Genomic DNA, 27149 nt, shown 5'->3' with positions numbered 1-27149 from the left:
AACCTACTCCTCCCACAGTGTGACCACTTTAATCTATTTTACCTACCTTCCCCAAATTCTCTAAGAATGTGACAGGGAACAGGTTGTTTTACTTTGGAATTGGGGCCATATGCTTCATATATGTATTTGTGTGCACATTGAGATTTTCATATTCATATACAATTGTATTTGTACATGTACTTGTTCCAAGGGTTTTAACATGTATCAACTCTTCCTCTACGGAGCTGCAATAACCATCATGATTTTTTTGTTCTGTCGTCATTTCGTTTTCATCAAATTGTTCATTTCTATAAAAAATTAACATGCTTTTCTAGCCTTATAAAAGACACAAGAATCATTTCAAAAATCAATAAATGCAGCACTTTGTACCTGAACGTTGATACAATACACACCTGCCGATGGTAGGTATTATATATAAGGTCCACAAAGTGGCTGGTCTCCGTATATGAAGGGTTGGTGCTCTTAATTATATTTTTTATGCTCGCTGATGACATTTCTCACGATTTTCTCAGATCTATGGCAACACTAAAGTCTTCATATAATATAGTTTTTTCTTGTAACATTTCATGTTTTTTTTTCATTGGGTGATGCAGTAAATAGTATGTGACAGTCAGATATTTGAAAGTTTTTGAAAGTATTTTAGTATTGAAACCAGACTCTCACCTTACACTTCCCATTTTCTATGGATATGTGTCATCCTCAGGCGTTCTCTACATTTTTTTTTCAATGCCAAACCTGATTTGTATATCGTTAAAGCCTCAATCTGATATTGGGTCTCAGTGAAAGTCGTTATAATAGGAAATGGTCCATTATCATCAGCTTAAGATCATTTTTGCTTTACATTTTCATATTATATAGTTGTAGGCACTATTTGTTAATTAAAGTGCTTTGCATTAATAATTTAGGAGTTTTAAATTTTTGAATTTAATCAAATATGGCAGATATTTTTGTTTCTTTCTACCTGTGTTCTCGCTGGAGTTCACACCTGTTTAGTGTTCATAGTTACATAAAGACAAACATTTGTATGTCGTATTTTGATTCATGTTGCCAATAACAAGACAAATGTATAGAACTACATCACCCCCATGAGTATCTTGGGGATCACTTTATCTACCTCCTTTGAATAGCTAGGCCAGCGATCTGTAAAATAATTATCATATATTTTGCAAATCTGTCCTGCTTTACATCATCAATAGACAAAAATTATATATAATTATAAATTACATATATTATATACGTGTATTATATACCAATTATCGTATGTAAGGATTTGCACAATTTCTATTTTACAGAAGAGTTCCTATGGTTTGTTGGTTCTGGATGCATTGCACCTCTTCTGTGACCTTAGAATGACCTCTCCCGTAAACTTTGACCTTTAGCACACCCCTAGCTTTGTTACGACCTTGATTGTTTACAGATATTAACTGTACTCTTGTCCAGACCAGACAACTACAGTCGAGCAATAATAAAGTACAGATATCTTTAATTCTGATTTGTGTTGTTTGTTTCTCTTGAGACAAAATCTCATCTGTCGCTGCCGTGTGTCCAGATACATTTTACATTTTCAGCATCTCAAAAACCTCTGAACCAGTTTCAATGAAATTTTGCAGAAACTTTCTATGGCCATAGATGCAACAAAATTGTGAATTATATGAACCCTGCCTACAGGGCTCTGAGAGTCGGTCAAAGCGGTGAAAGGACCTGTTGCAGGATGGCCCACGAAGGAATTCTTTGTAAAACATTTTAGTTTGATAAAAGATGTCAAAATACACATGGAATGGCCTATTATTTTTAATTTTTATTTTTGGTGCGATAACAGCGCCACCTTTTACTGATTTCGATTGAAAATTTTACCAAGAGATTTCAAATGCCGCTAGTATCTTAATGAAAAAATATTTTCTGCCTTACCATAAACACACTCTACCAAAATGAACTATTTTTTAATATTGTATGCCCAACTTGTGAATTTATTTTGCATAATTTACATAATACATGAAAATGGGTGGCAGACAGGGATACTTTTTTCGTCATTTTGATTTCAGTAATTCAGAAAAATATCAACAGATGTATCTAAAACCCCGAGTGCAGACAGTGAAAGTGTTTTAAAAACATCTTTGATATCCTTGTGAAACATTACCAAAATATTAAGATAGTAGGTCCCTGGCAAGTAAGAGAAATATCATGTTTATCTCCCCTACCCCCAAAAATCACAAAAACCGGGGAAAATATTCAATGGCCGCTAACACCTAAGTGAGAACATATTTTTTTACCAAAGATGGACTATAATAAACCTGAATGAACTAGCTTTGAGTATCATACGCCCGACTTGTGAATTTATTTTGCAGAATTCACAATATACATGAAAAAGGTGGCAGACAGGGATACTTTTTTCGTCATTTTGATTTCAGTAATTCAGAAAAAATATCAACAGATGTATCTAAAACCCCAAGTGCAGACAGTGAAAGTGTTTTAAAAACATCTTTGATATCCTTGTGAAACATTACAAAAATATCAAGATAGTAGGTCCCTGGCAAGTAAGAAAAATATCATGTTTATCTCCCCTACCTCCAAAAATCACAAAACCGGGGAAAATATTCAATGGCCGCTAACACCTAGGTGAGAACATATTTTTTTACCAAAGATGGACTATAATAAACCTGAATGAACTAGCTGTGAGTATCATACGCCTGACTTGTGAATTTATTTTGCAGAATTCACAATATACATGAAAAAGGTGGCAGACGGATACTTTTTTCGTCATTTTGATTTCAGTAATTCAGAAAAATATCAACAGATGTATCTAAAACCCCGAGTGCAGACAGTGAAAGTGTTTTAAAAACATCTTTGATATCCTTGTGAAACATTACAAAAATATCAAGATAGTAGGTCCCTGGCAAGTAAGAAAAATATCATGTTTATCTCCCCTACCCCCAAAAATTAACAAAACCCGGACAAAAAATTCAAAAGCTACTAGTGCCTTAATGAGAGATTATTTGTTCCCAAAGCATGACTTTCTTCAGCCAAAATGAACTAGTTTTGAAGAAAATATGACAAAATTATTATTTTCTTTTGCATAATTTATGGTTTTTTTTAAAACTTTTCTTCGTTAAATCTGTGGAATGACTAAAAACGATTCAAGTACATGTATAAAACCCTGAGTACAATTTTTCTACGTGTTTCAATCTTTTCTGTCGTGTCATTGTGACAAAATATGATAGCATGAACAAAGTAAATGACTTTCCAGTGAGAGTTTTCACTAGTTATTTATTTATATGTTTACTTTATATAGTACAAGAGTTCTTAGTGTTGTATAAAATATGTAGGCATTCCATATGCATATTTGTCTTTTATTCTGATACATACTGGTGAAAATTTCAATAATTAGTTGCAATCATCATAAAAAGAAAAACAATTTCACTGCCTTTCATAACACATATGTTTCAACACCTCTATTGTCGGGATACTCAAAGTGTATTTAAATTCTAATTTTGTTCCTTGCGTTTTGACAAGCAATGAAACAGAAGATCGGTTATTGGATCTTGATTAATGTTCCTTAAAACATTGAGACGAAAATATGTTTTATATAATATATTTGTGTGGCCATTTTTCGTCCAATCCTTTAACAGAATGTGTAGAGGGAATTATACATTTTACAAAAAAAGAAATTTAAATGTAATTTCATGTATCAGTAAACAATAACAAACACTTACACGTTGAAAAACTGATAGGGTGATGTCAAACCATTGACGAATACCGAATTGGTTGTAATACTATAAAGGGTAATGGATTGTACTTTATGTAGTAGAATAGTATCACTACTGCCTTATCACAATACCTTATTCGCAATGGAAGCTAAATGCATTGGTTTAAACTGCAAAACCTCATTGAAATACAAATATGCAGTTGGCGATAAAAGATATTCTCGATATGTACAAGAATGGATGAAACCCCTGTTGGAAGCTGATGGTATTGCAACAACTGATGTTGGGGAGGCAAAGATGTGCCCAAAGTGTTATACTAGATATTTAAGGAAGCGTCCAAGGTCAGAGCCCATGGTAGATGACTCAAATACATATGAGTCTAAGAAGAGCTATTGCAATCCTGTTGAGGAAGAAAGTGTCTCAATCTGTCCTACGGTTGATGACCTCTTTTTCACTCCATCCTCTCACAGGAAATGTTGCCTTTGCCTTTCATATACTGAACAAACTGCCACAATTCCTGAAAAGGCTAGGTTCCAATTGATCTTGTTTCACAGGATGTGGGTCTCTAAGTCGGCGAGATCATGCGCAGACCACTTTATTGGGAAAGACTTGGATCCTAATTTTCCAATTACTGCTGCTGGAAGGGAAAAGTTGTCACTCTATCTTCCAGATAAACACGAAGAGGTGATCAATGATCTTCTGAGATTATCGTACCAACTTGGTAGTGGAAAGACATCCTTTTCTTTCAATCTGGAAAATATGGATGACCAAGACTGTCTGGTTTGGACTGGGTGGAACATGGAGCAGCTGCAAGAGCTTCATAGCCGATGTGCATATCTAATATCTTCCCAGTGTTTGTCAACAGAAGATTGTCTCCTCTTGTTTTGGGTCAAACTCAAAACGGACATATCCTATACACAGTTGGCATCCCTATTCAACCTGCATAAATCCAGTGTCAGTAGAATATTCCACAATGTTGCTCAATCTCTCGAGGCGACAGTTGTTCCCTTGTATCTGGGATCTGAACATATTTCTAGAAAAAACGCCATCAACCATAACACTGTATTCACCAAGACTTTCTTTAGTGATAATGTCACAGTTGTTTTAGATGGAACGTACATCTATACCTATACATTCAAAGAAAAAGTTACTGCGGGCAGAAAAAAAGAAACTATATTAAATTTACGAGTGTAGTTTTCCCAGATTGATACGTCTTGGACACGGTTGGGCCATTTTTTGGGAGTGAAAATGACGCCGCAATAACCAAGAAAATCCTTGACGGAATTGAAAGCCTGAATCCTCTCCTGCAGTCAGAGGACCATATCATCGTAGATCGTGGATTCAGGGAAGTTCTGAAAGACATCTTTGAAGTGGGATATGGACATCACATGCCATCCTTTCTCCAGCCAGGAAAGAGCCAGCATGATTCTCTTGAAGCCAACACTGATAGATGCATCACAGAAACGAGATGGGTTGTTGAGAGCTATCACGCAAGATTTAAGAAATTTAAATTCTTTCAGACAGAACTCTCATCTAATCACTTCATTGACATCATTGCAACACTTGAAAGGTTGTAACTGCTTCCCTGAACTTCCTCCGTGGTTCTATATATGAACCTTCTTCTGAACAGGTGCTGAAAGACAGGGCAATGGCTGAACAACTGAAAGGGTTATCAATTAAGGTTAATGAGCTTGCAAAAAGGGTGAAGAATGAACCAGAGTTATCCAAACGTGCCCAATCTCACTGGCAAAAGCTTGAGGCGACTGATGTTACCTTTCCAAAACTCTCTGATGATTACTTGGAAACATTGGCGTGTGGAACATACCAGCTGAAGTTGGCAAACGGTTATATAACCGAGCATCTCAGTGATGACGGAGACTATGAGGTCATGGTATACCAGCACTCCGATGACCTATTACGCTGTCAGCTAAGGTCACGTCATAGATCACAAACCCATATAACATCTGGCTTTTATATCATGATGCACCAAATCCGATACAGGCATACTACTGCACATGTCCTTCTGGTCAGAGGACGGTAGGCATGTGTGCACACACCGCAAGTGTCCTCTACTACCTCGGAGTTTATAAGCATTCTTCGACCAGTTTTAAAGAATACATGCTATAGACAGAATTTGATGGGAAACCTTCAATAAACAAAGAACACACAAAACACATAACAGATCAATGAAAAATTCAAAAACAACAAACATTTGTTTCTGCGGATCCAGTACATATATTTGACCATATTGTCGTTATTACTTATGAATATAAATATATATGCACTATGTGTTGTTGATCCAAGGTCTAGATTTGAATTACCTGTCGTAATTGTACTATGAGAACTGTTTATATATAATATATATGTATATATACACAAAGGTGTCTCTATATTCCAAATCATTCGGCTACTTGGCTTTGGACGAGGAAAAGGGAATACATATCACTACTCAACTCGCCATCTTTGCTACAGTTCAAATCATATGTTTTTCCTTCAAAAATCATAATTCTGAGCACCACCAACATGAAATTTAACCTGTACTGACGTTATCTTTTTATCATCCTGCTTTTTAGTAAAATGGGTATGGTGTTCATGGTGTTTGTAAAGAGAAGAGAGGTATAATGTGTACATTGTTTGCATTTGTACTTAAAAGTGAACGGAGATATATCATAGACACCTGATATCTGATGTTAAGAACGCGTACATAATAAAATAATTCATAAATCAACAAAACATCATTCAAGAGGCACTTTATATGCAATAAAAGTAGACATTTTCACTCGAAACTGTAGCATGAGAAAAATCCCGTATTGACTCTCAGTACTTCCAGTACTTTGATATACTCAAAAAAATAGGGGTAATGCATCTTTGAATTGAAAAATGGCTCAATGGCCAGGGGTTTAGCTATACAAAATTTTGGCATTTGTTTATATGATTGGTAAAGATGTTTTTAAAAGTAAAAAGTTGTCTGCACTCAAATACGAACATTGTTGAATAAATGGATTTTATTATAGGTCTAATTCGCAAAAAGAGCTGTCTTTATATTTTGAATTGTTCTCACATAAATATGAAATACACTTTTTATATAGTTGTTACGTGTTCGTAAGTGCACAAGATCAGGCTTCAAAAAGAGAGTATAGTTGTCAACATTTTGTCTGAATTTATACATTTTTTTAGCTGTTATTGACGGGTCATGCTGCCATCTGGTATATGCTATTGACTGAAGCGCCACCTGTTGGCCAAATGAGAAAATGGTTTCCAAATGTCGAAAAGTTATGAGGAATTTATCATATTTGATGAATCAATCATTTTTAATGAAAAAGCTCTGTGGGCCAAAATCACTATATAGCTGCAACAGGTCCTTTACTTTAATTTCAGCAATCTTCTTCAGACCCAGATATACTGCAAACAAATACTCTTCATAGATAGAAGGGTCTTAAGCTGCTTTACCAAAATTGTGACTGTCTTTACCCTTGGATTTCTTATTTACTGTAAGGAAGTGAAATTTAGTGTTGTTACATAGTGGGCTATTTCTCTCTTCTATGGTCCCCCATCAACAATCCATATAAGTACATCAAAAAAACAGAATACTGGTTACTAGGAGGTGATTGTGCCAACTCCTCTGCTCGCTATCAAATTTGATTGGAAATGGGTTTTGACATCACTGTTTTGCTAGACACAGATGACAAAATATTCAGTTGAATATTGATATTAGCCTAGGAAAATGAGTGTTTGATTTAAAAAAAAAATATTGTCTTCTTTTGAGGGCACTATGGTCTGATTGTTGTCGAGGGATGGTATAGTACACAAGCCGGAAAGCCTATAGACCTCTTGTTTTGGTTTGTCTATAATGTTTTCAGTTCATGACATATAATTATTACAATAACTATGAACAAGGATTGGAATTGGGGTAAAACATACAAGTAATATGAATTTAATGATGTGTTTGTACAAATATTTCAACTTGTGTAATTGACCAGACACCAAAAGTTTAATATTCCATTTTCAATGAAATCATAGAATGAACAGAACATCTCAAAAAGCAACTTATGTGGCAATGTCCTCCGTCATGACAGTAGTGGTTACAGGAGGTATAGACAACTGGTGTAGTGGTGACAGGAGATATAGACAACTGGTGTAGTGGTGACAGGAGATATAGACAACTGGTGTAGTGGTTACAGGAGGTATAGACAACTGGTGTAGTGGTGACAGGAGGTATAGACAACTGGTGTAGTGGTGACTGAGATATAGGCAACAGGTGTAGTGGTGACAGGAGATATAGACAACAGGTGTAGTGGTGACAGGAGGTATAGACAACTGGTGTAGTGGTGACAGGAGGTATAGACAACTGGTGTAGTGGTGACAGGAGATATAGACAACTGGTGTAGTGGTGACAGGAGGTATAGACAACTGGTGTAGTGGTGACAGGAGATATAGACAACTGGTGTAGTGGTGACAGGAGATATAGACAACTGGTGTAGTGGTGACATGAGATATAGACAACTGGTGTAGTGGTGACTGAGATATAGGCAACAGGTGTAGTAGTGACATGAGGTATAGACAACTGTTGTAGTGGTGACAGGAGGTGTAGACAACTGGTGTAGTGGTGACTGAGATATAGACAACTGGTGTAGTAGTGGCATGAGGTATAGACAACTGGTGTAGTGGTGACAGGAGGTATAGACAACTGGTGTAGTGGTGACTGAGATATAGGCAACAGGTGTAGTGGTGACAGGAGGTATAGACAACTGGTGTAGTGGTGACAGGAGATATAGACAACTGGTGTAGTGGTGACAGGAGGTATAGACAACTGGTGTAGTGGTGACAGGAGATATAGACAACTGGTGTAGTGGTGACAGGAGGTATAGACAACTGGTATAGTGGTGACAGGAGATATAGACAACTGGTGTAGTAGTGACAGGAGGTATAGACAACTGGTGTAGTGGTGACTGAGATATAGACAACTGGTGTAGTGGTGACAGGAGATATAGACATCTGGTGTAGTGGTGACAGGAGATATAGACAACTGGTGTAGTGGTGACAGGAGGTATAGACAACTGGTGTAGTGGTGACAGGAGATATAGACAACTGGTGTAGTGGTGACAGGAGATATAGACAACTGGTGTAGTGGTGACAGGAGGTATAGACAACTGGTGTAGTGGTGACAGGAGGTATAGACAACTGGTGTAGTGGTTACAGGAGATATAGACAACTGGTGTAGTGGTGACAGGAGGTATAGACAACTGGTGTAGTGGTGACAGGAGATATGGACAACTGGTGTAGTGGTGACAGGAGGTATAGACAACTGGTGTAGTGGTGACAGGAGGTATAGACAACTGGTGTAGTGGTGACAGGAGATATAGACAACTGGTGTAGTGGTGACAGGAGGTATAGACAACTGGTGTAGTGGTGACAGGAGATATAGACAACTGGTGTAGTGGTGACAGGAGGTATAGACAACTGGTGTAGTGGTGACAGGAGGTATAGACAACTGGTGTAGTGGTGACTGAGATATAGGCAACAGGTGTAGTAGTGACATGAGGTATAGACAACTGGTGTAGTGGTGACAGGAGGTATAGACAACTGGTGTAGTGGTGACAGGAGGTATAGACAACTGGTGTAGTGGTGACAGGAGATATAGACATCTGGTGTAGTGGTGACAGGAGATATAGACAACTGGTGTAGTGGTGACAGGAGGTATAGACAACTGGTGTAGTGGTGACAGGAGGTATAGACAACTGGTGTAGTGGTGACAGGAGGTATAGACAACTGGTGTAGTGGTTACAGGAGATATAGACAACTGGTATAGTGGTGACAGGAGGTATAGACAACTGGTGTAGTGGTGACAGGAGATATGGACAACTGGTGTAGTGGTGACAGGAGGTATAGACAACTGGTGTAGTGGTGACAGGAGGTATAGACAACTGGTTTAGTGGTGACAGGAGATATAGACAACTGGTGTAGTGGTGACAGGAGGTATAGACAACTGGTGTAGTGGTGACAGGAGGTATAGACAACTGGTGTAGTGGTGACAGGAGGTATAGACAACTGGTGTAGTGGTGACAGGAGGTATAGACAACTGGTGTAGTGGTGACAGGAGGTATAGACAACTGGTGTAGTGGTGACAGGAGGTATAGACAACAGGTGTAGTGGTGACAGGAGATATAGACATCTGGTGTAGTGGTGACAGGAGATATAGACAACTGGTGTAGTGGTGACAGGAGGTATAGACAACTGGTGTAGTGGTTACAGGAGGTATAGACAACTGGTGTATTGGTTACAGGAGATATAGACAACTGGTGTAGTGGTTACAGGAGGTATAGACAACTGGTGTAGTGGTGACAGGAGGTATAGACAACTGGTGTAGTGGTTACAGGAGATATAGACAACTGGTGTAGTGGTGACAGGAGGTATAGACAACTGGTGTAGTGGTGACAGGAGGTATAGACAACTGGTGTAGTGGTGACAGGAGGTATAGACAACTGGTGTAGTGGTGACAGGAGGTATAGACAACTGGTGAAGTGGTGACAGGAGATATAGACAACTGGTGTAGTGGTGACAGGAGATATAGACAACTGGTGTAGTGGTGACAGGAGGTATAGACAACTGGTGTAGTGGTGACAGGAGATATAGACAACTGGTGTAGTGGTGACAGGAGGTATAGACAACTGGTGTAGTGGTGACAGGAGGTATAGACAACTGGTGTAGTGGTGACTGAGATATAGGCAACAGGTGTAGTAGTGACATGAGGTATAGACAACTGGTGTAGTGATGACAGGAGGTATAGACAACTGGTGTAGTGGTGACAGGAGGTATAGACAACTGGTGTAGTGGTGACAGGAGATATAGACATCTGGTGTAGTGGTGACAGGAGATATAGACAACTGGTGTAGTGGTGACAGGAGGTATAGACAACTGGTGTAGTGGTGACAGGAGGTATAGACAACTGGTGTAGTGGTGACAGGAGGTATAGACAACTGGTGTAGTGGTGACAGGAGGTATAGACAACTGGTGTAGTGGTGACAGGAGATATAGACAACTGGTGTAGTGGTGACAGGAGGTATAGACAACTGGTGTAGTGGTGACAGGAGGTATAGACAACTGGTGTAGTGGTGACTGAGATATAGGCAACAGGTGTAGTAGTGACATGAGGTATAGACAACTGGTGTAGTGATGACAGGAGGTATAGACAACTGGTGTAGTGGTGACAGGAGGTATAGACAACTGGTGTAGTGGTGACAGGAGATATAGACATCTGGTGTAGTGGTGACAGGAGATATAGACAACTGGTGTAGTGGTGACAGGAGGTATAGACAACTGGTGTAGTGGTGACAGGAGGTATAGACAACTGGTGTAGTGGTGACAGGAGGTATAGACAACTGGTGTAGTGGTTACAGGAGGTATAGACAACTGGTATAGTGGTGACAGGAGGTATAGACAACTGGTGTAGTGGTGACAGGAGATATGGACAACTGGTGTAGTGGTGACAGGAGGTATAGACAACTGGTGTAGTGGTGACAGGAGGTATAGACAACTGGTGTAGTGGTGACAGGAGATATAGACAACTGGTGTAGTGGTGACAGGAGGTATAGACAACTGGTGTAGTGGTGACAGGAGATATAGACAACTGGTGTAGTGGTGACAGGAGGTATAGACAACTGGTGTAGTGGTGACAGGAGGTATAGACAACTGGTGTAGTGGTGACAGGAGGTATAGACAACTGGTGTAGAGAAATATTTTGAAGATAAGTTGTCTTTGGTTGATGTGAAATTGACAGATGTACATGGCACTCGGTTAGGCATAATGAAGTCTTTTAATTGATAAAGGGTGGCCTTATGAATACAGGAATTTGAAGGTGAGATTTTACTGACAAATTATTGCTTAGGTAAAGATGTACAACATGATAAACATGTTATCCTGTGACATCTATGAACATGTGAAATTGACAATTACATATATTTAGTTTGATATTTCGTGTATGTACTATCCGATGAAAATCTGTTGATTGAATGTATATGTCTACAATAACTAAGCATTGGAATGAAAGTGAGTGATATGTTGAAATTATAAAATTGTCAATTGAAAAAACTTGAAAATTGTATCAAAAGAAAGAAACCTAAGTGCTACATAGAGGAGGCTCATCAAATTGAAGAAATCTTCAGCAGATGATAAAAATGCATTTGCACAGGGAGGCAACAGGCAATGTAATAACAAATAAAGTTGTCAGTAAGTTCTGGATGTTGATAATTCTATTACAGTAACGATGACATCACTGATGACTAGAAGGCCGAGACAAGCTTAAACAAGAGCTGATTGTTATGAAAAAACATATGTATTTTTATGGCAGTCTCCGTGATAATTTGGCACCCACCATTGTGTAGTTTAAAACATTTGATATTTTCTCTACTTGCAAAATGCAAAATTTGCCCTCAATATGCTAAGGTCAATCCAATCGGCCACAAAAATGTCCCCTACGGATATTATTTTGTGACGTATGTGGTATTTATGGAACATGTGCAAACTGAAAAATAAGCAGAAACACATAGAGTTTACCTGTAGAAATCTTGAAAACAATCGGCCACGGAAATAATCATCAACGGAAATAACCACCCATGGAAATAACCACCCACGGAAATAACCACCCACAGAAATAACCACCCACAGAAATAACCACCCACAGAAATAACCACATTTACAGTACAAGATCATGTTTGGTCGACCAATCGTTACAAACAATTTTAAATGCTCAACAAGAAAATCACACAGGTTTTCTGAGAAATATAAGTAACAAACTGTCAACAGTGACTTAGCTACCTGTTCTCAATTTTGAGGACTCTAAACTAAACATGCATGACTAGGGACCAATGGTATCCTTCATACGAAATTTGACAATAATCAATCCATTGCTTTTCTGATAAATAACAATAGCTCTCCTCAGCTGTCAAAATCAAAAATGGCCATGGCCTTATTTTTAGTTAGATAAACGTTCAGGGAACCAAGTGACCATGCACCTGTCAAACAGTTTAATGAAACACTTAAGCAGAGACGTGTGATATACACATCTGACGAAAGTGAACCTAGGTATGAAATTTTAGAGAGGTCCTTCCAGTTGAAGATGGAGAGATGATGGACCAAAGACTTGAACAGCCCACCATTTAATTAGTCGTGGTTGGCTAATTAAAGTAGCAATATCAAAATTGTATTTATAGAAACAGACACCTTATTTCTGACAGCAGGATGCTGAAACAACTATTTGCATTAGTGTTGGTGGTGCAGGTTCGGAATTATGTAATGTTCTTTACAAGCAAATCAAACTTCAGACATTACATAATATGTAGGACCTCTACAATTCTATTTATAGTCACAACAACCTCATTATTCACTGCAGGATACTGAGATTTGATCAAGTGTTAAAAGGTTTCATGACAATCAGATAAAATGTGTTTTAGTAAAAGTAACCTCATTTTGGACACCAGCTAGGTTGTTAAAAAGAATCTTGTGCAGGAGAGGATAGTTTTGGAAGTATTAATTCTATCATAGTAAAAGTAACCTCATTTTGGACACCAGCTAGGTTGTTAAAAAGAATCTTGTGCAGGAGAGGATAGTTTTGGAAGTATTAATTCTATCATAGTAAAAGTAACCTCATTTTGGACACCAGCTAGGTTGTTAAAAAGAATCTTGTGCAGGAGAGGATAGTTTTGGAAGTATTAATTCTATCATAGTAAAAGTAACCTCATTATGGACACCAGCTAGGTTGTTAAAAAGAATCTTGTGCAGGAGAGGATAGTTTTGGAAGTATTAATTCTATCATAGTAAAAGTAACCTCATTTTGGACACCAGCTAGGTTGTTAAAAAGAATCTTGTGCAGGAGAGGATAGTTTTGGAAGTATTAATTCTATCATAGTAAAAGTAACCTCATTTTGGACACCAGCTAGGTTGTTAAAAAGAATCTTGTGCAGGAGAGGATAGTTTTGGAAGTATTAATTCTATCATAGTAACAGAGACCTCATTTTACACAAGTAAATAAAGTTTCCGCGACAAATTGATAAACAAGAGACCTACCGATGAAACAACATTGGTTCTCATTCAACTGAGAATCCTTCACACCAATTATAGAACAAATCCTTTCATTCCTGCAGAAGAAGTTTCAAGAATTTTCCATATTTCCCCTAGTAACTATTAAGCCATGCCCATCATTAGGTCCCTTTGGAAGGGGATGGCGAGGTATGTAATAATGAAGTCATCAGAGTGAGGATTAGTAGTATGGATGTACTGGCAAATTCCTTTATCCACTTGATGACTTGAAAAAAAAAAATTACGTTTGTCTTACCAGATCGTGTTTCTTGATGTTTCTTGGCCTCACTATTGGTATTTAGCAGGACTGGACCTGAAGGCTGAGCTCATTAGATTATCCACTCTGTATGAATTCAAGAAATGATTTCCCATGATATACCTTCCTCCTCTGTTTTTGTTAAGTTGAATCCCTTCCCCAGTCTTTTAACCATACCCCAACAGATCTCCCTATACATGTATTTCTGTCTAGGCCTGTCCCTCAGATTCCAAAAGGTCAATACAACATGAGTTTCCTTATCAAACACCAATTTAGATTAGAATACTGTCACCTATATCGAAGAAGCACCTATTAAGCCAACTTGTGTTCACAAACTTTGATCCAAGGAAACTCCAGATAAATTCAGTCAACATCACTCTAGCCTAAAACCATATATTGGAGTTAAGAGGTGGTAACACCTCCAGATTTTCTTGCAACTCTTTTTAACCCATTACTTCCCGTAGTTCCGCCATATGGCTATGTCATAGAACAGTGTGTAATAATTATATACTATTGTGTGTGTAATAACACTATTGTGTGTGTAATAACACTATTGTAACATTATGAATTTGATCTCAATTGTTATATAACGATTGTCTCTAGCGAACAAGAGTACCGCAGAACGGAACAATGTCGAATGCAATATATATAGAGGATATTGAATGGTTTCCTGTTGAGTATTACATATATTTCAGGAGTATGACAGTATATCAATATTTTCATGAGTGTGAAGAAATCATTCAATTTTTTTTCTGAATTTTATGCAAATTTTTTTTTTTAACAATGAAAAATTAATAGTGTCAAAAAGTGTGGAAATCAGCAACATAATTCATGATGTCTTCTCTGTGTGATTTCACTCCACGTCAGTTTTAAAGCACTCATCAATGCAATCTAAGTGTTTTCTGCTGTTATCCGAGAATATCTGCATAAAAAGCTAATGTCAAGCGAGTATTTTGTGAAAAACAAGTCTAAATATTTCAGAAATACAGCAAAATAACCCATTTATCTATCTTCGCTTCAATTGGAAAAAAATTTTCTTGAGGTGAATACTAAGCTTCACTCCGATTGGTCCTAAATTAAAAATTTATATTTTCACTGCAAAATCTTATACCTTCACTGCATGCTCATCACTTCAGTGAAAATAAATGTTTATCAGTTTGATAACGCAATAAATTGTCATATAATCTTGTATTAAAATGAGATTTTCATCACCCTAAGAGTGGCTATCTGGCATGCTATAAATCTTACCTTTCACTGCAAAGTCAGTATTTAATTTTCTGACAGTTTGAGGAAAACAAATACTTAAGTCTACAACATCAGAAATTGACAGCAATAACTTTTTGAAAAATAATTAAATCAGGATTGTTTCAGGGAAAACAAACTTTATATCATGACTCGAACTCATTCGAAGTTTAAAAGAAATCAGCTGATATATAGGAAATTTCCAGACAAAAATCAGATATGGAAATAAACAAAGGGCAATAACTTTTGCCAAACAGTTGAATTGGAATTATTTTCAGGGACAAACAACTTCATATCAGGATCATTATGTATTTCAAGTTTCAGAGAACACGATTAAAAAATGCTGGAGATTGCTGGACAAACACACATTTGATATAAAAATTTGAGAATTTCCATTTATATAATCTCATGAGTTATGTGATTGACAGAATCTTACACTTGTAGTTACGCGACATTGAATTCATCAAACCAGTTAACTAGCTTAGTATACGGTATACCACCTGCCTAGACTTGTAGCATATCAAATTATCTCTTAATAAAAGCCCTTTGACAAAGCCACTTATGTAAGATACTTGTTGCCTTGGTGACAGATCCCGGATAAAGTTTTTCAACAACATAACATGGTTCCAGTCAGTTGCACAGTAAAAACATATCAATACTAACGTATTATGTTGAATATAACTTGGATAGTGCGAGTTAATTTTAACTATGTATTAATCGATTTATTTTTTCTCAACTTGTTTAGTCAAAGATACTACAGTATATAATTGGGCTTTAACCCAATAATCTAATATAGTCGGAATGTACTCAATAGTTCAGAACATTCACATGCCTGAGTAAATCATGTATCATATTCATCTAGCAAAAAGCCTAACACAACTTCTGAATCAAAAGCATGGCTTGGGCTTGTATCAAAATAATTCAGGGTTATTCCAGTAAAATATCTACCCAACAGGAGGACCCCAGGTTTGTTAAATGGGACAGCCAAATAAGCGACACAATTCAATATATAATATAGTACCATATCATAGGCCATTGACCCACCATAGACAGAATTCCATTTTAAGTCCTCCTGTAGGATATATATTTTGCTGGAATAGCTCTAAGTTTACAGCTATAGGTAAGTTTAATGAACAGCATTCTATATGTGTTGGATTATTACTAAGCATGGGCATATTGCTGGATTCTAGTATTAAAAGTAGAATTTTCACTGCAAGAACAACAACCAGAATAATTTAGGAATAGATAAAAATTTTATTACACTCAATATGATTCTTAAATATGTCCCTTGTACAGTTGTTAGAAGGGATGTAAATAATACATATGTATGTAAATAAATAGTACAACATTGTAACACAATATCTGCAGGCTGACTTGTACAAACACTGCTATCAATGCTATAATATCCGCAGCCTTGGCATATCACTACACAATAACACAGATATTTCATAACCTATTTCGTTCTCTTTAAAATAATTTGATTTTAATTATGATTTAATTGATAATATTTTCTCCTTTATCAATCCATGTATACTTTATCTCCCAGATGCATTACCTTTTTATCACAGGCATGTTCTGATCACAGGGATGTGTCACATATCCTCGTTATACTGTCAGTACAGACAGACTACAGGCTGGGGAGCTATGTCACACCCCTGTGATTTGGCATCACAAATGCTCTGTTTGGCATATTAAACCCACCCTTATTTTGAAGCTATAAACCATCAAATTAAAATCTAACCCTATTACAAACTTCATTTTCCAGTAGGAATGTGTCGCAGGACATTTACCCTAGTTATAACTACATTGATATTGCACTCGAAACCTCTTCTACACTAGAATGAATGATGAAAATGACTTCTTTAGCAATCTTAGAATGCTTGTTTTATACTAAAAAAATATTAGACTGGCTTATCAACTTCAGTAAGGTTCCTGACACATGACCACCACAATTAGGGGATGTAGATGTAGAACTACTAAAGAGGTATTATAAAATCTAGCCAAAAGATCACTATCATTACTGATGAAGGATTATCCCTTAGCGACATACTGCAGCATCACTTTCCTAGCTAATGTCTGTGTTACTTGTTATACAGAACGTCCTCGACCCCCGATAAGATATGGTATTGATCAGTTTAATATTACATTACACATACAAGCTAGGAGACGTACCCATGTAGAAGCATTCATATCTCCAAACACTGTAGCTCTGTCCAAACAATAACAGTCTCATTATTACAACACCAAAAAACAATACTGCTGCAGAATACCTGTATTACCAGAGGTAGAAGCTGTTGTAAGCCCTACACACCCACCCATACTCTGAAATATTTAATGCGACAATATCTTTGGTACGTTTCCAAAGAGATAATTTCGATAAATATATATTGAAGGATGCTGCATTATATCTATTTACAATATCAACTATCTATTTCTCTCATGATACACTACACACTACAACACTAGACCTACAATACTAACTATATCTCGACCACTTTATAGATTCTTAGCATCTTATATGAATCTCTTATTAGAAATAAATTAAAATAACTTAATCTAGAAATAACAAAAAAAAAAGAAAAAAAAAGGATGTTCTCAATCACATCTCTCTCATTAATTATTCATATATATATATATTTATTCTGATAGAAAGATGAGATAGAAAGATAGATCTAGGTCAAAGAGGGAGAAATCTGAATGTTAATGAAAGAAATGTGATTGAGAAACATTATAAGAGAACAAAATAAAATAATGAAGTCTGAATTTGACAAAAATCAGACCGAATGTCTTTCAGTTTTTAACACTAATAAAATAATGCATAAAAATGAATTTTAAAACAATAAAATCCCTGAAAATTGTTCTTTGTGTTAAAAAAACAGTGCCAAACTTAATAGAATAATTAAAACTCCTGATTATTATTATAATGAAACAAACACTGTTTATGTCATTTGTGAGTTGTCTGCCCTTCATACAATGTTGCTCTGTTTACATAAATAGATTTGATTTTAGCTGTACACTTTGTACAAGGTGTGTCCGTCGGCCTCTCTCCCACAGGTAATGGCACCTGTTGTCATTCACACATACAACAGCACACTAGTTCTCACTTCTGGTTACAATCACACACATACAAACAAAACAATTTCACCAGGACAATTATAAACTCCCATTAATGCTGGTAAAATACCTACTTCACTGATACATTACACATCCTTTATCGTGATGTTTAGATCTGGTCATTCTACAATTTTTCAAATGTCAAAATATCAATTGAATTTCTGGCAATAAGTAAACTGAGTAAATAATATTTTCATTGTACTTGGTTTCTAACATCTGAGTGCTGAACTGGAATTATTGACTAGGCAACAGGCTGATAAACACAAACAATACACGAACAGGTACAAAAATGAGAATCCAATATGTGACTGAGGGTAGAACAGTTTGTATTACAAAACACACATACGCATACACAAGTACTTGTGACTACAATACAATCGGGTCACACAGAACTACAGCACTATCGGAATACACACACATACTGCCTCGGGGACAGAAATAAATAGATCTACTTTGTGATAATATCCTGTTCTATTTGTTTATGTACATAATTTTGTACAAAGCTTAGGATGAGGTCTATTCACAAGGGTTCACGGTCAGGAACATGGTACCTACCAGATATAAACTATTGGTTTGTGACAAAACAAATCTGTAAATATCATGTCTTGATGTGGCTAAATGTGGCCATCATAAAAACAGAATATGTTGTCAATTATGAAACCAAAGAACTAAACCTGGAAATACTGTTCCATATGAACACGGGACATGGTAAAACAGACAATATACACATTTAACACATATTTACACACTCACACTTCTCAACTGGACAGCCAATAGCTCTCAGCACTAGAACTGTCTTCATTCTTTTGTCAAGTACTAGTAGTCTGTTGTAACAGTGTTAACATTTTTTCTTCTTCTGATTTTCTATTTTTGTTATAAACAACTTTAAATTTTCAAATAAAAAAAAAAAACAAAAAAAAATAATGTTTAAAACGTAACAGACAGAGGAGAAATAAAACAGGGAGAGAGACAGGCGTGAGAGTAAGATACGGGATAGAGACATTGTTATAAGTTATCTAGTCAGATAACATGCCAAAAAGGCTCCAGCACATTCCTACATTCTGATCCGGTCGTCCATTCAGCTACATAAAGCTAACAGCACAATGTTCCACTGAGAGATCAATTATGAATGTTTGTAATGGACGGTTACTACTAGAGTAATTTGTCTATAAAAAGCGTAACCCACAGAAGCACAAGACACGGCTGATACACAAGGTCCATCAGGACAATAAGGAGGTGGTCTGCTAATCCTGGGGCACACTTAAGCTGCCTAAAGTCTACACGTTGTTGTACCAATTCAGAACTTGAGAGGTCTGAAGCCCGTCCTACCAGGTTTCTCTCCTGCCCATGACTTGGACTTGGCACGGAAATGTCTGTAGTCGTTGGTGTGGTCCTTGTGTAACATGGGTTTGTAGCTCCTGGGTTCACAGTGATCCTACAAATACAACAATTAAATGAATGCTTGTATCTAGTCGCGGTCATGACTGGTAGAGGCCTAACTGATAAAATCAAAGGGCCGAAGGCCCTGAGAAACGTCAGGGTCTGAGGTCATATTATAAGAAATTTAAAATTGGATTTTATAGTCAGACAGTTACATTTGTATCAGATGAAATGTCTTCATCTGGCCCTGGTATTTCTATTCTATATATATTCAAGAAAACATGTATAAAATATATCAGCTGACAACTTTACAATAGCTGAGTATAGTTCTTTCCCCATTTCTTTAATGCTTGTGGCAGATTATTGATATATTCCTGAATCAGTAAAGCTGCATGTAAACTTTGAAAAAAGAATCAACTGAGCGACAAATCGGTCTATTAACAGAACATGTTGTCAAGTAACTAAAACTAAAGATAAAATCCAAGATGTACACAGCCGAATTTTTTTTAATTTTATTTATAATATAAGTTATTAATAAGGCCTATCAAACGTCTATTTTATGACCCCTTAGGTAACACATTTTAACTCTGATAGAAAATTGCGGTCGCGTTGTCCGACGAGACATATCTAGTTTTGACACCGCCAGTACATCAGTCACGGATCATAATCATTAGATTCTTTTCAAACAACAAATAATAACCGTATTTAATAAAATCCTCACGAAAAACGGCAATGTAGTTTGTGACAACTTGCCCTCAATTCCTGGTCATATTTCTTGCGTATTCTAGCGACTTACAAATGAATATGAAACTGCGAACGGTCGAGTAGACATAACCGCCATTTTGGCTGACTAGAGTCGTGAAAAGTCACGTGACAGCTAAAGTTATCTCGTGGAATGCTCGGGTGCATTTGACTACGTAAATAGGATTGGTTTTAAGCTATCAAATGTTCCTGCATATGAACTCAGGATGAACAGATGTGGATAGTTTCTCTGTGAATGCATGTAAATTTCTACGACGATCAAACTGATTTTTCTACTTTCGTTTTCAAGGCAGTATCGAGACAGAACTACGTAATCCTACGCCAACAAAATTGCATATACTGACGAGAAAAGAGATTCATAATTATACTCTAAAATGGTCTAGAACACCAAACATTAACATTTCATTTTAAATAATTGCAGTAAACACGGTTTACATCACTTAAATTGTGTCAATAATTGCTATCAAAATAGGAACTATATTAGGCTGCGGATGTATATCATTTGTATGACAGAAAAGAGGAATAGTTAGCCGGAACAGATCTATCAGTAACAACATTCTCCCACCACGCCTATAACGGCAGGTGCCAAAGGCACCCTGACGTTAATAATGATAAAATTTGCTGATAGGATGAGCAAAAAAAAATCCATTTGATATGATTTTATTTGTATTTTTGTTTTAAGTTTGATTTGGGAAGTAATAACTTAAGCAGATAATTTGATTCCAATAACTACTACTTCAAAAAAGTTTGACATTAGATATGTTGATAAGGAACTTCTGTTTTCTGTACAATACATACCTTGCAGTCCTGGTAAAAGAGCTTGTATCCTCCTTCGAGGAGGTAGAGTTCTGGGTAGTGAAGGGCAGGGTAGCACTCTTTGTTTACATCCCGGTCCATCTTTCTCAGAAAACGTAATCTGTAACAACACAGCAATAAGTAATAACAATATAGTACAAACTTAATGGGACAACACCTCTGATACAGGTTCTATTCTATAGCACTTTGATTTTTCATGTTCACTGGGATTAAAATAGCTTAACACTGCACTGTTCAAATTTTACAGCAGACCATCCCAAAATTTCAGTCCGACTTAAAAAAAAAAGTTACATGTTAAAATAAATTTATTCAAAATGCTTGAAAAATTTCAAGTGATTTTGAATATTTTTGAAAGGGTTCTCGCCAATTCTCAAAATCCACCAATATTTTTCCAGCCATAATTTGGATGAAAAAGTATTCCAAATATGTATTAGTATCCTAATTTGAGTTCAGTCCCACGATCTAGGTATACATCTAAGCCTGTCACACTGATCATTTCTGACAAACCCTGTGGTCACCAAGCCATCTCTATTTGCCCCCGACATACTTTATTCCAGCGAGACAATACTTTATTCCAGCGAGACACAAGTTCCCAAAGACAGTATATCTGTTGGGTACCTAATATATGAGCTTTAACGCCCATGAATATAAACTACCAAGTTCTTATAGAAAGACTTTAATAACCAGTAAAACTACTTACAGGGATGGACCTCTCTCTGAAGAAAACTCGCAGTGGAAGATGAGTACAACCCGTTTGTTGGAACTATCTGCTGTTATGGGTCGTTTGATAAATTCTTCTATGATTCCCTCCTTCGTGTAGATGTTCTTTGCATCCTGAAAATAGAAGACAAGCATAAATGATGGCCATCTATTTTTATACCTTTGAATAAAAGTTGTTACCCAGTTAAATCTCATTCATTTTTTATTTTAAGTTTTAAATGTCAAGTTATCAAGTTAATAATTTTCTCTATAAAAGTGAATAAAAATATTCAAATCTCATTTAAAATGGAAATCATATGAATAAATTTTGCCCCCCCCCCCCTCTTTTCGTGAAAGAACTTTTGTGCTAATTCAAAATTCTCGATTAATTATTAAAACTTGTAGGAACTCATGTTCTAAATGATTATATTGAGGTAACTGAATTCAATAATAATAATAATCCTTTGAAAGTTTAAATGATTAAATACAGCCCGTTACTAGTAAGATATTGGTGCCCCGTTAAGGCATAAAGAAAATTACAATGGAATAAGATCCCTATGGATTGAGGTCAGTTTAAATTTTGACACCTTTCCCATATTCTACAATGGATCCTTTACATGCCCAGTCATACAAACCTTAATGTGTCCTCCGTCAAATTCGTAGGGGTACCGGCAGTCAATAACAATATACTTCTCTAGCTCTTCGTCATACTCCTTGTTCAACACATCCACCATCTGTAAAAATGGAACATGTAATGAGAAACCTTGCGCACAAAAAAAAAAAACCCAAACATGTTATGGTCTGAAATTCAATGAGTAATAAATTCAGAGATGTAATCCACATTTTTATCAAGTCTTAATAGTATTGATCCACTTAAGAAAAATGTTCAATATTCAATTTTTTACTGTAAGGCTATAACTATAAGAATTACTATTGATCAATGAAGTGGTTGTGCTCCTCAATTGCAAGCAGAAAATTACTAAATTTTTTATTTCAGTAAAGGGAAAGCTACCGGGGGGTGTATGTTGTGTACATATTGACAAAGTTTCTTCAGAAGCCATTTATATTTGACCATTGTGATTAAAGTAATTACTAATTCATACTTTTTATATACTTTCAGAATCTCTACCACATAGATAAATCTAAAAGTTTTTACTTTTAAATCAAAGAAAATGGCAAACATCACAGGAAAATCATTGAAATGAACTAAAAACTGCAATAGGTATTAACCACATAACCTGGGTTAATAAAAGAAATAAGGATGATAACACTGGGTATAAGGACACCATCAGACTGATTCCAGTATTACCTCCACTTCACTGTAGGGAGTGATGACTTTGTTTTAACTTCACTGTAGGGAGTGATAACATTGTTTTAACTTCACTGTAGGGAGTGATGACATTGTTTTAACTTCACTGTAGGGAGTGATAACATTGTTTTAACTTCACTGTAGGGAGTGATAACATTGTTTTAACTTCACTGTAGGGAGTGATAACATTGTTTTAACTTCACTGTAGGGAGTGATAACATTGTTTTAACTTCACTGTAAGGAGTGATAACATTGTTTTAACTTCACTGTAGGGAGTGATAACATTGTTTTAACTCATTGAGGTAATTTAAGGATGGACATGTCGTAGGAGATATCCTATTGACACATTGAGGTAATTTAAGGATAAACATGTTGTAGGAGGTACTTTTTTAGTTTCTTTATAACGACTATGTGGCAAATGTTGTATGCATCGTCTCTCAAGTAGTAGTAATAATGCTATATTTATCAGGAAGGATTAGTAAAACACTACAGCCCTGTACGGAGCTGTGATCATCAGTGTCACACTTACCGTCTCGGCGGAAATTCCCTTGAGATCTTGGTGTTTTCCAGGAATGGTTGGCAAGCAGTAAGGCTACAAATAACAAACCAAGTCACTGCAGCTTCAGCTCACATCGCCCCTTACACTTGTGTCGTGTAGACTTTACATTGTTATAAATTTCAGAACATCAGCCCCATGTAAGACTCACTTAGGCACAAAATATCACAACAAAACCAAAGCTCTCCGTGCTATTTCGGTAAAACAAAATCTACCAAACAGGAGGATTTTGGGTTTGTCAAACAGAAACTACTAAAGGAATTGATTCAAACATTACCATTTTGTCCACCACCTACTATGCAAAGAATTTCTATTCCCTCTCGAATCCCTTCACAGGACATATTTATTCTATTTTAAAGGTAATCATTAGGAAACAAATCATCTGTGATTCTTTAGATACTAAAAATATATTTCTATTATTCTACATTAGGTAATGAAATTTTGGTATGAATTATTAGTGATAATAGTATATAAGCACATTTTTGCGAGGACAATTTTAAAATCTAATGGTAGAATAAATATACTTGTTTCAAAATATCCCTGAAAATCAGCCATTTTAAAAACTAGTAGCAAGATGTTGCAAGTTTGTCATACCGTGGCAACATGTTGAATTTGTCACACCTAGAGCTGGTATGTTAAGTATGTTTCCTGTTCTAGTCAAGTTTCTTAATTCAGATAAACCCTGCTTATGCATTGATAAGGAATGCCTTTCATAGCTACTAGGACAATGAAACTAACATATTGAAGGTGATTGAAAAGGACACTGAACCCCGTTATTACAAAGATAACACACCCTATACTTTTGTGAGACACACCTACTTTAAGGGAGAAGGTACTTGTCGTATTAACCTCAACACCTACCTTAGAGCAGTCACCGATGAGATCAGGCTCATTGGCAATCCTGTTTAGGGCTGACTTTATCACAGCTTCTGTCTCCGACTGGCATCGGAACAGCTTTGGCTTGGGTGGTGTCTGAAAATCATAGCACCGTTATACAATCTCTAGGTGAGTTTAACACATGAGAACACAGAGTAGTAAATTTTCGTTAAAACTTTAATATGATAATATCACAGTTAATTCACGCTAGGTTCAGAAATATATCAATTGAGAGTGAAACTGTAAAAAATCAACCTTGACATCACAATGATGTCCCTAGTCAGTCCACGTTAAGGGAATATATATAATCAAGTAGCAAAGAAGACCTAACTTCAAATCATTATAACAAGGTATCAAAGCATTTGCCAAATTTTATAGAATGTCTATAAACATGCATGTCTTTTTGTCTCGTATTTAATTTTCATTGACTACATTTGAATATAACGAATTCCAGACCATGAATACTTGATTGTATAAATTACACAAAACTTACCTTGCTGGCCTCCTCTGCCAACACAGGAGAGCTGGATGAGAGGATTGACCGTCGCCGCTTGCTCTGTGTGGGTGTTGAGTCATCTGTCGGGAGGTCACGCTTGTTGGAAATGAGTGGATTCCGCACATCGTAGGACTGCGATCTGTTAAGTAGTCTTCTGTTAGACCGCTTTATCTGAAACCGAAAGTTCAGTATTATTATATAACAGAGACTGAAAACTTAGTTGTCAAAGAACCAAAAGAGTAAACCTGTGAGTAAGTTTATTGGCCCCAATCCCTCCAACAGGGTCGACCGACTGATTATTGACTACCAAGTTCCAATCAATAATTGTGAGTACGTTACATCCAATTTTAATCAATCCTTTCCTGGATTTATCTCCATATCACACTCTTCTGTACCAGAATGGGGAAATGGGGATGGAGTGGAATGGTGTTTGTCCAACCTCTACTTAATATCCATGTCAATATTGGATAAATCAATTTAATCTGTGCAGAAGGAGTTCATTTATTCCTAAAAACAACTTGAAGATGGGGGACAAGATTCAAAATAATAGGCATAAACCAATTTTCAGCCCATCAGCAAAACTTTGTCTACATGATTAGGACAGATGGAAAGTGTGATTCTAGAACTCAGCTTGAGAGGTTGTATAAACGTCCTATTTTCTCTCTGTCTAGTAATAGTTAGATGCCTTATTATGTACTCACCACAGGTGTTTCTTCGTCCTCCAGTTCTAGCCTGCTAGCCAGGCGGTCCTCATTAACAACAGGAGCACTAAATAAGGAGGCCATTGTACCAGATACATTGGGACCGTTGTCATTGATCTGAAAATGGACAAAATGATGATTTAGTTAGGATGATACAGATATGCTGTAGCAATGAGAATTTCCATAATAACTAGGAAAGAAAGGAAATTTTGAAACTCAAATCAACTTCCTCACTGTTTAATTTCATCAGTCTTTTTTTTAAGAAAACTAAATTTCCTGGTTTTGACTTGTTGGTCCAATATGTCTGAATTTATTACAAAAATATGTTTTGAAGCTTGATCCCAAGGAGTCATTAATTTAATCAACATACTTATTGTCTGGCCTTCTCTACCTCTGTTTGTAAATGACATCAAAAGTCAAGGTCTTTGTACATATTAATCTACCTGGGCAAGGTGATTAGGCCAAAATTGTTTCCTGTTTTAAGTAGTTTATCAATAATTTGCTTGATTTTGATAATTTTCCAACCAAACAGCTTGTTATTTTTTGGTTGCAAAAAGAGAGAAAAAGAAAATCGCCAAAGTAATATTTCCATCATCAGTCTTATTATCATTGTATTTTTTTTTTGGTGTACAAAATGCAAATGCGACATTGGTGACGACTGACTTGAATGCAGGAGAGTGTAAGGACTATCCTAAGCCCTACAAGAGGAACATCATCGTCAGAGGACAATGTATTATTGGTGCTCTTAGCATTCATAACTTGGGGAAACTTTCTTGTTATAGAGGATATGAGTTTTCATATGCGACCATGTTAAAACATTTCAACTATGTTGAACTTTTCAATATTTGGTCCAGCCATACTTGTGATTCTCGAGTGTTACTCTATCATTGACAATATCTCCCCACCCTCCATGGTTTTATGCATACCTGGGCGATCTCACTGTCCATACAGTCAAGGAAGCCATCGTCCACATCCTCATCATCATGACTGAGGAGACGGTTAAACTTGAGGGGACTGTCTGACTCCTCTATAGGTTGGATGTTAGCACCGGAGAAATCCTACACAAAGGCAGACAACCATCAATTACAAGGCATATACAGAAATAGTGGAAAATTTAATCTAATGAGAAAACAAGGATATATACAGGAAAGCTGATACTTAGATTGA

The 27149-nt window shown here is 36.4% G+C and overlaps 1 protein-coding gene across 2 annotated transcripts in view; it reads right to left on the bottom strand.

Moving 5' to 3' along the window:
- Positions 1-16507: 16507 nt before the first annotated feature.
- LOC117338744 (M-phase inducer phosphatase 1-like) overlaps positions 16508-27149 on the bottom strand; it is a 30462-nt gene continuing 19820 nt past the window's right edge. For both annotated transcript variants that reach the window (XM_033900052.1, XM_033900053.1), the window contains 9 exons: positions 26909-27040; positions 25983-26099; positions 25279-25452; positions 24771-24881; positions 23883-23945; positions 22680-22778; positions 22046-22179; positions 21328-21445; positions 16508-19822 (listed from right to left, as the gene is read on the bottom strand). In XM_033900052.1, the coding sequence (XP_033755943.1) occupies positions 19685-19822; positions 21328-21445; positions 22046-22179; positions 22680-22778; positions 23883-23945; positions 24771-24881; positions 25279-25452; positions 25983-26099; positions 26909-27040 (1086 nt within the window). In that variant the 3' untranslated portion in view covers positions 16508-19684. The remainder of the gene's footprint in view (positions 19823-21327; positions 21446-22045; positions 22180-22679; positions 22779-23882; positions 23946-24770; positions 24882-25278; positions 25453-25982; positions 26100-26908; positions 27041-27149) is intronic.

Source organism: Pecten maximus, chromosome 12, assembly GCF_902652985.1.
Source record: "Pecten maximus chromosome 12, xPecMax1.1, whole genome shotgun sequence".
Classification (NCBI taxonomy): Eukaryota; Metazoa; Mollusca; class Bivalvia; order Pectinida; family Pectinidae; genus Pecten; species Pecten maximus.
The sequence above is the reverse complement of the archived record's forward strand: the minus strand, read 5'-3'. Positions and strand labels throughout refer to the sequence as shown.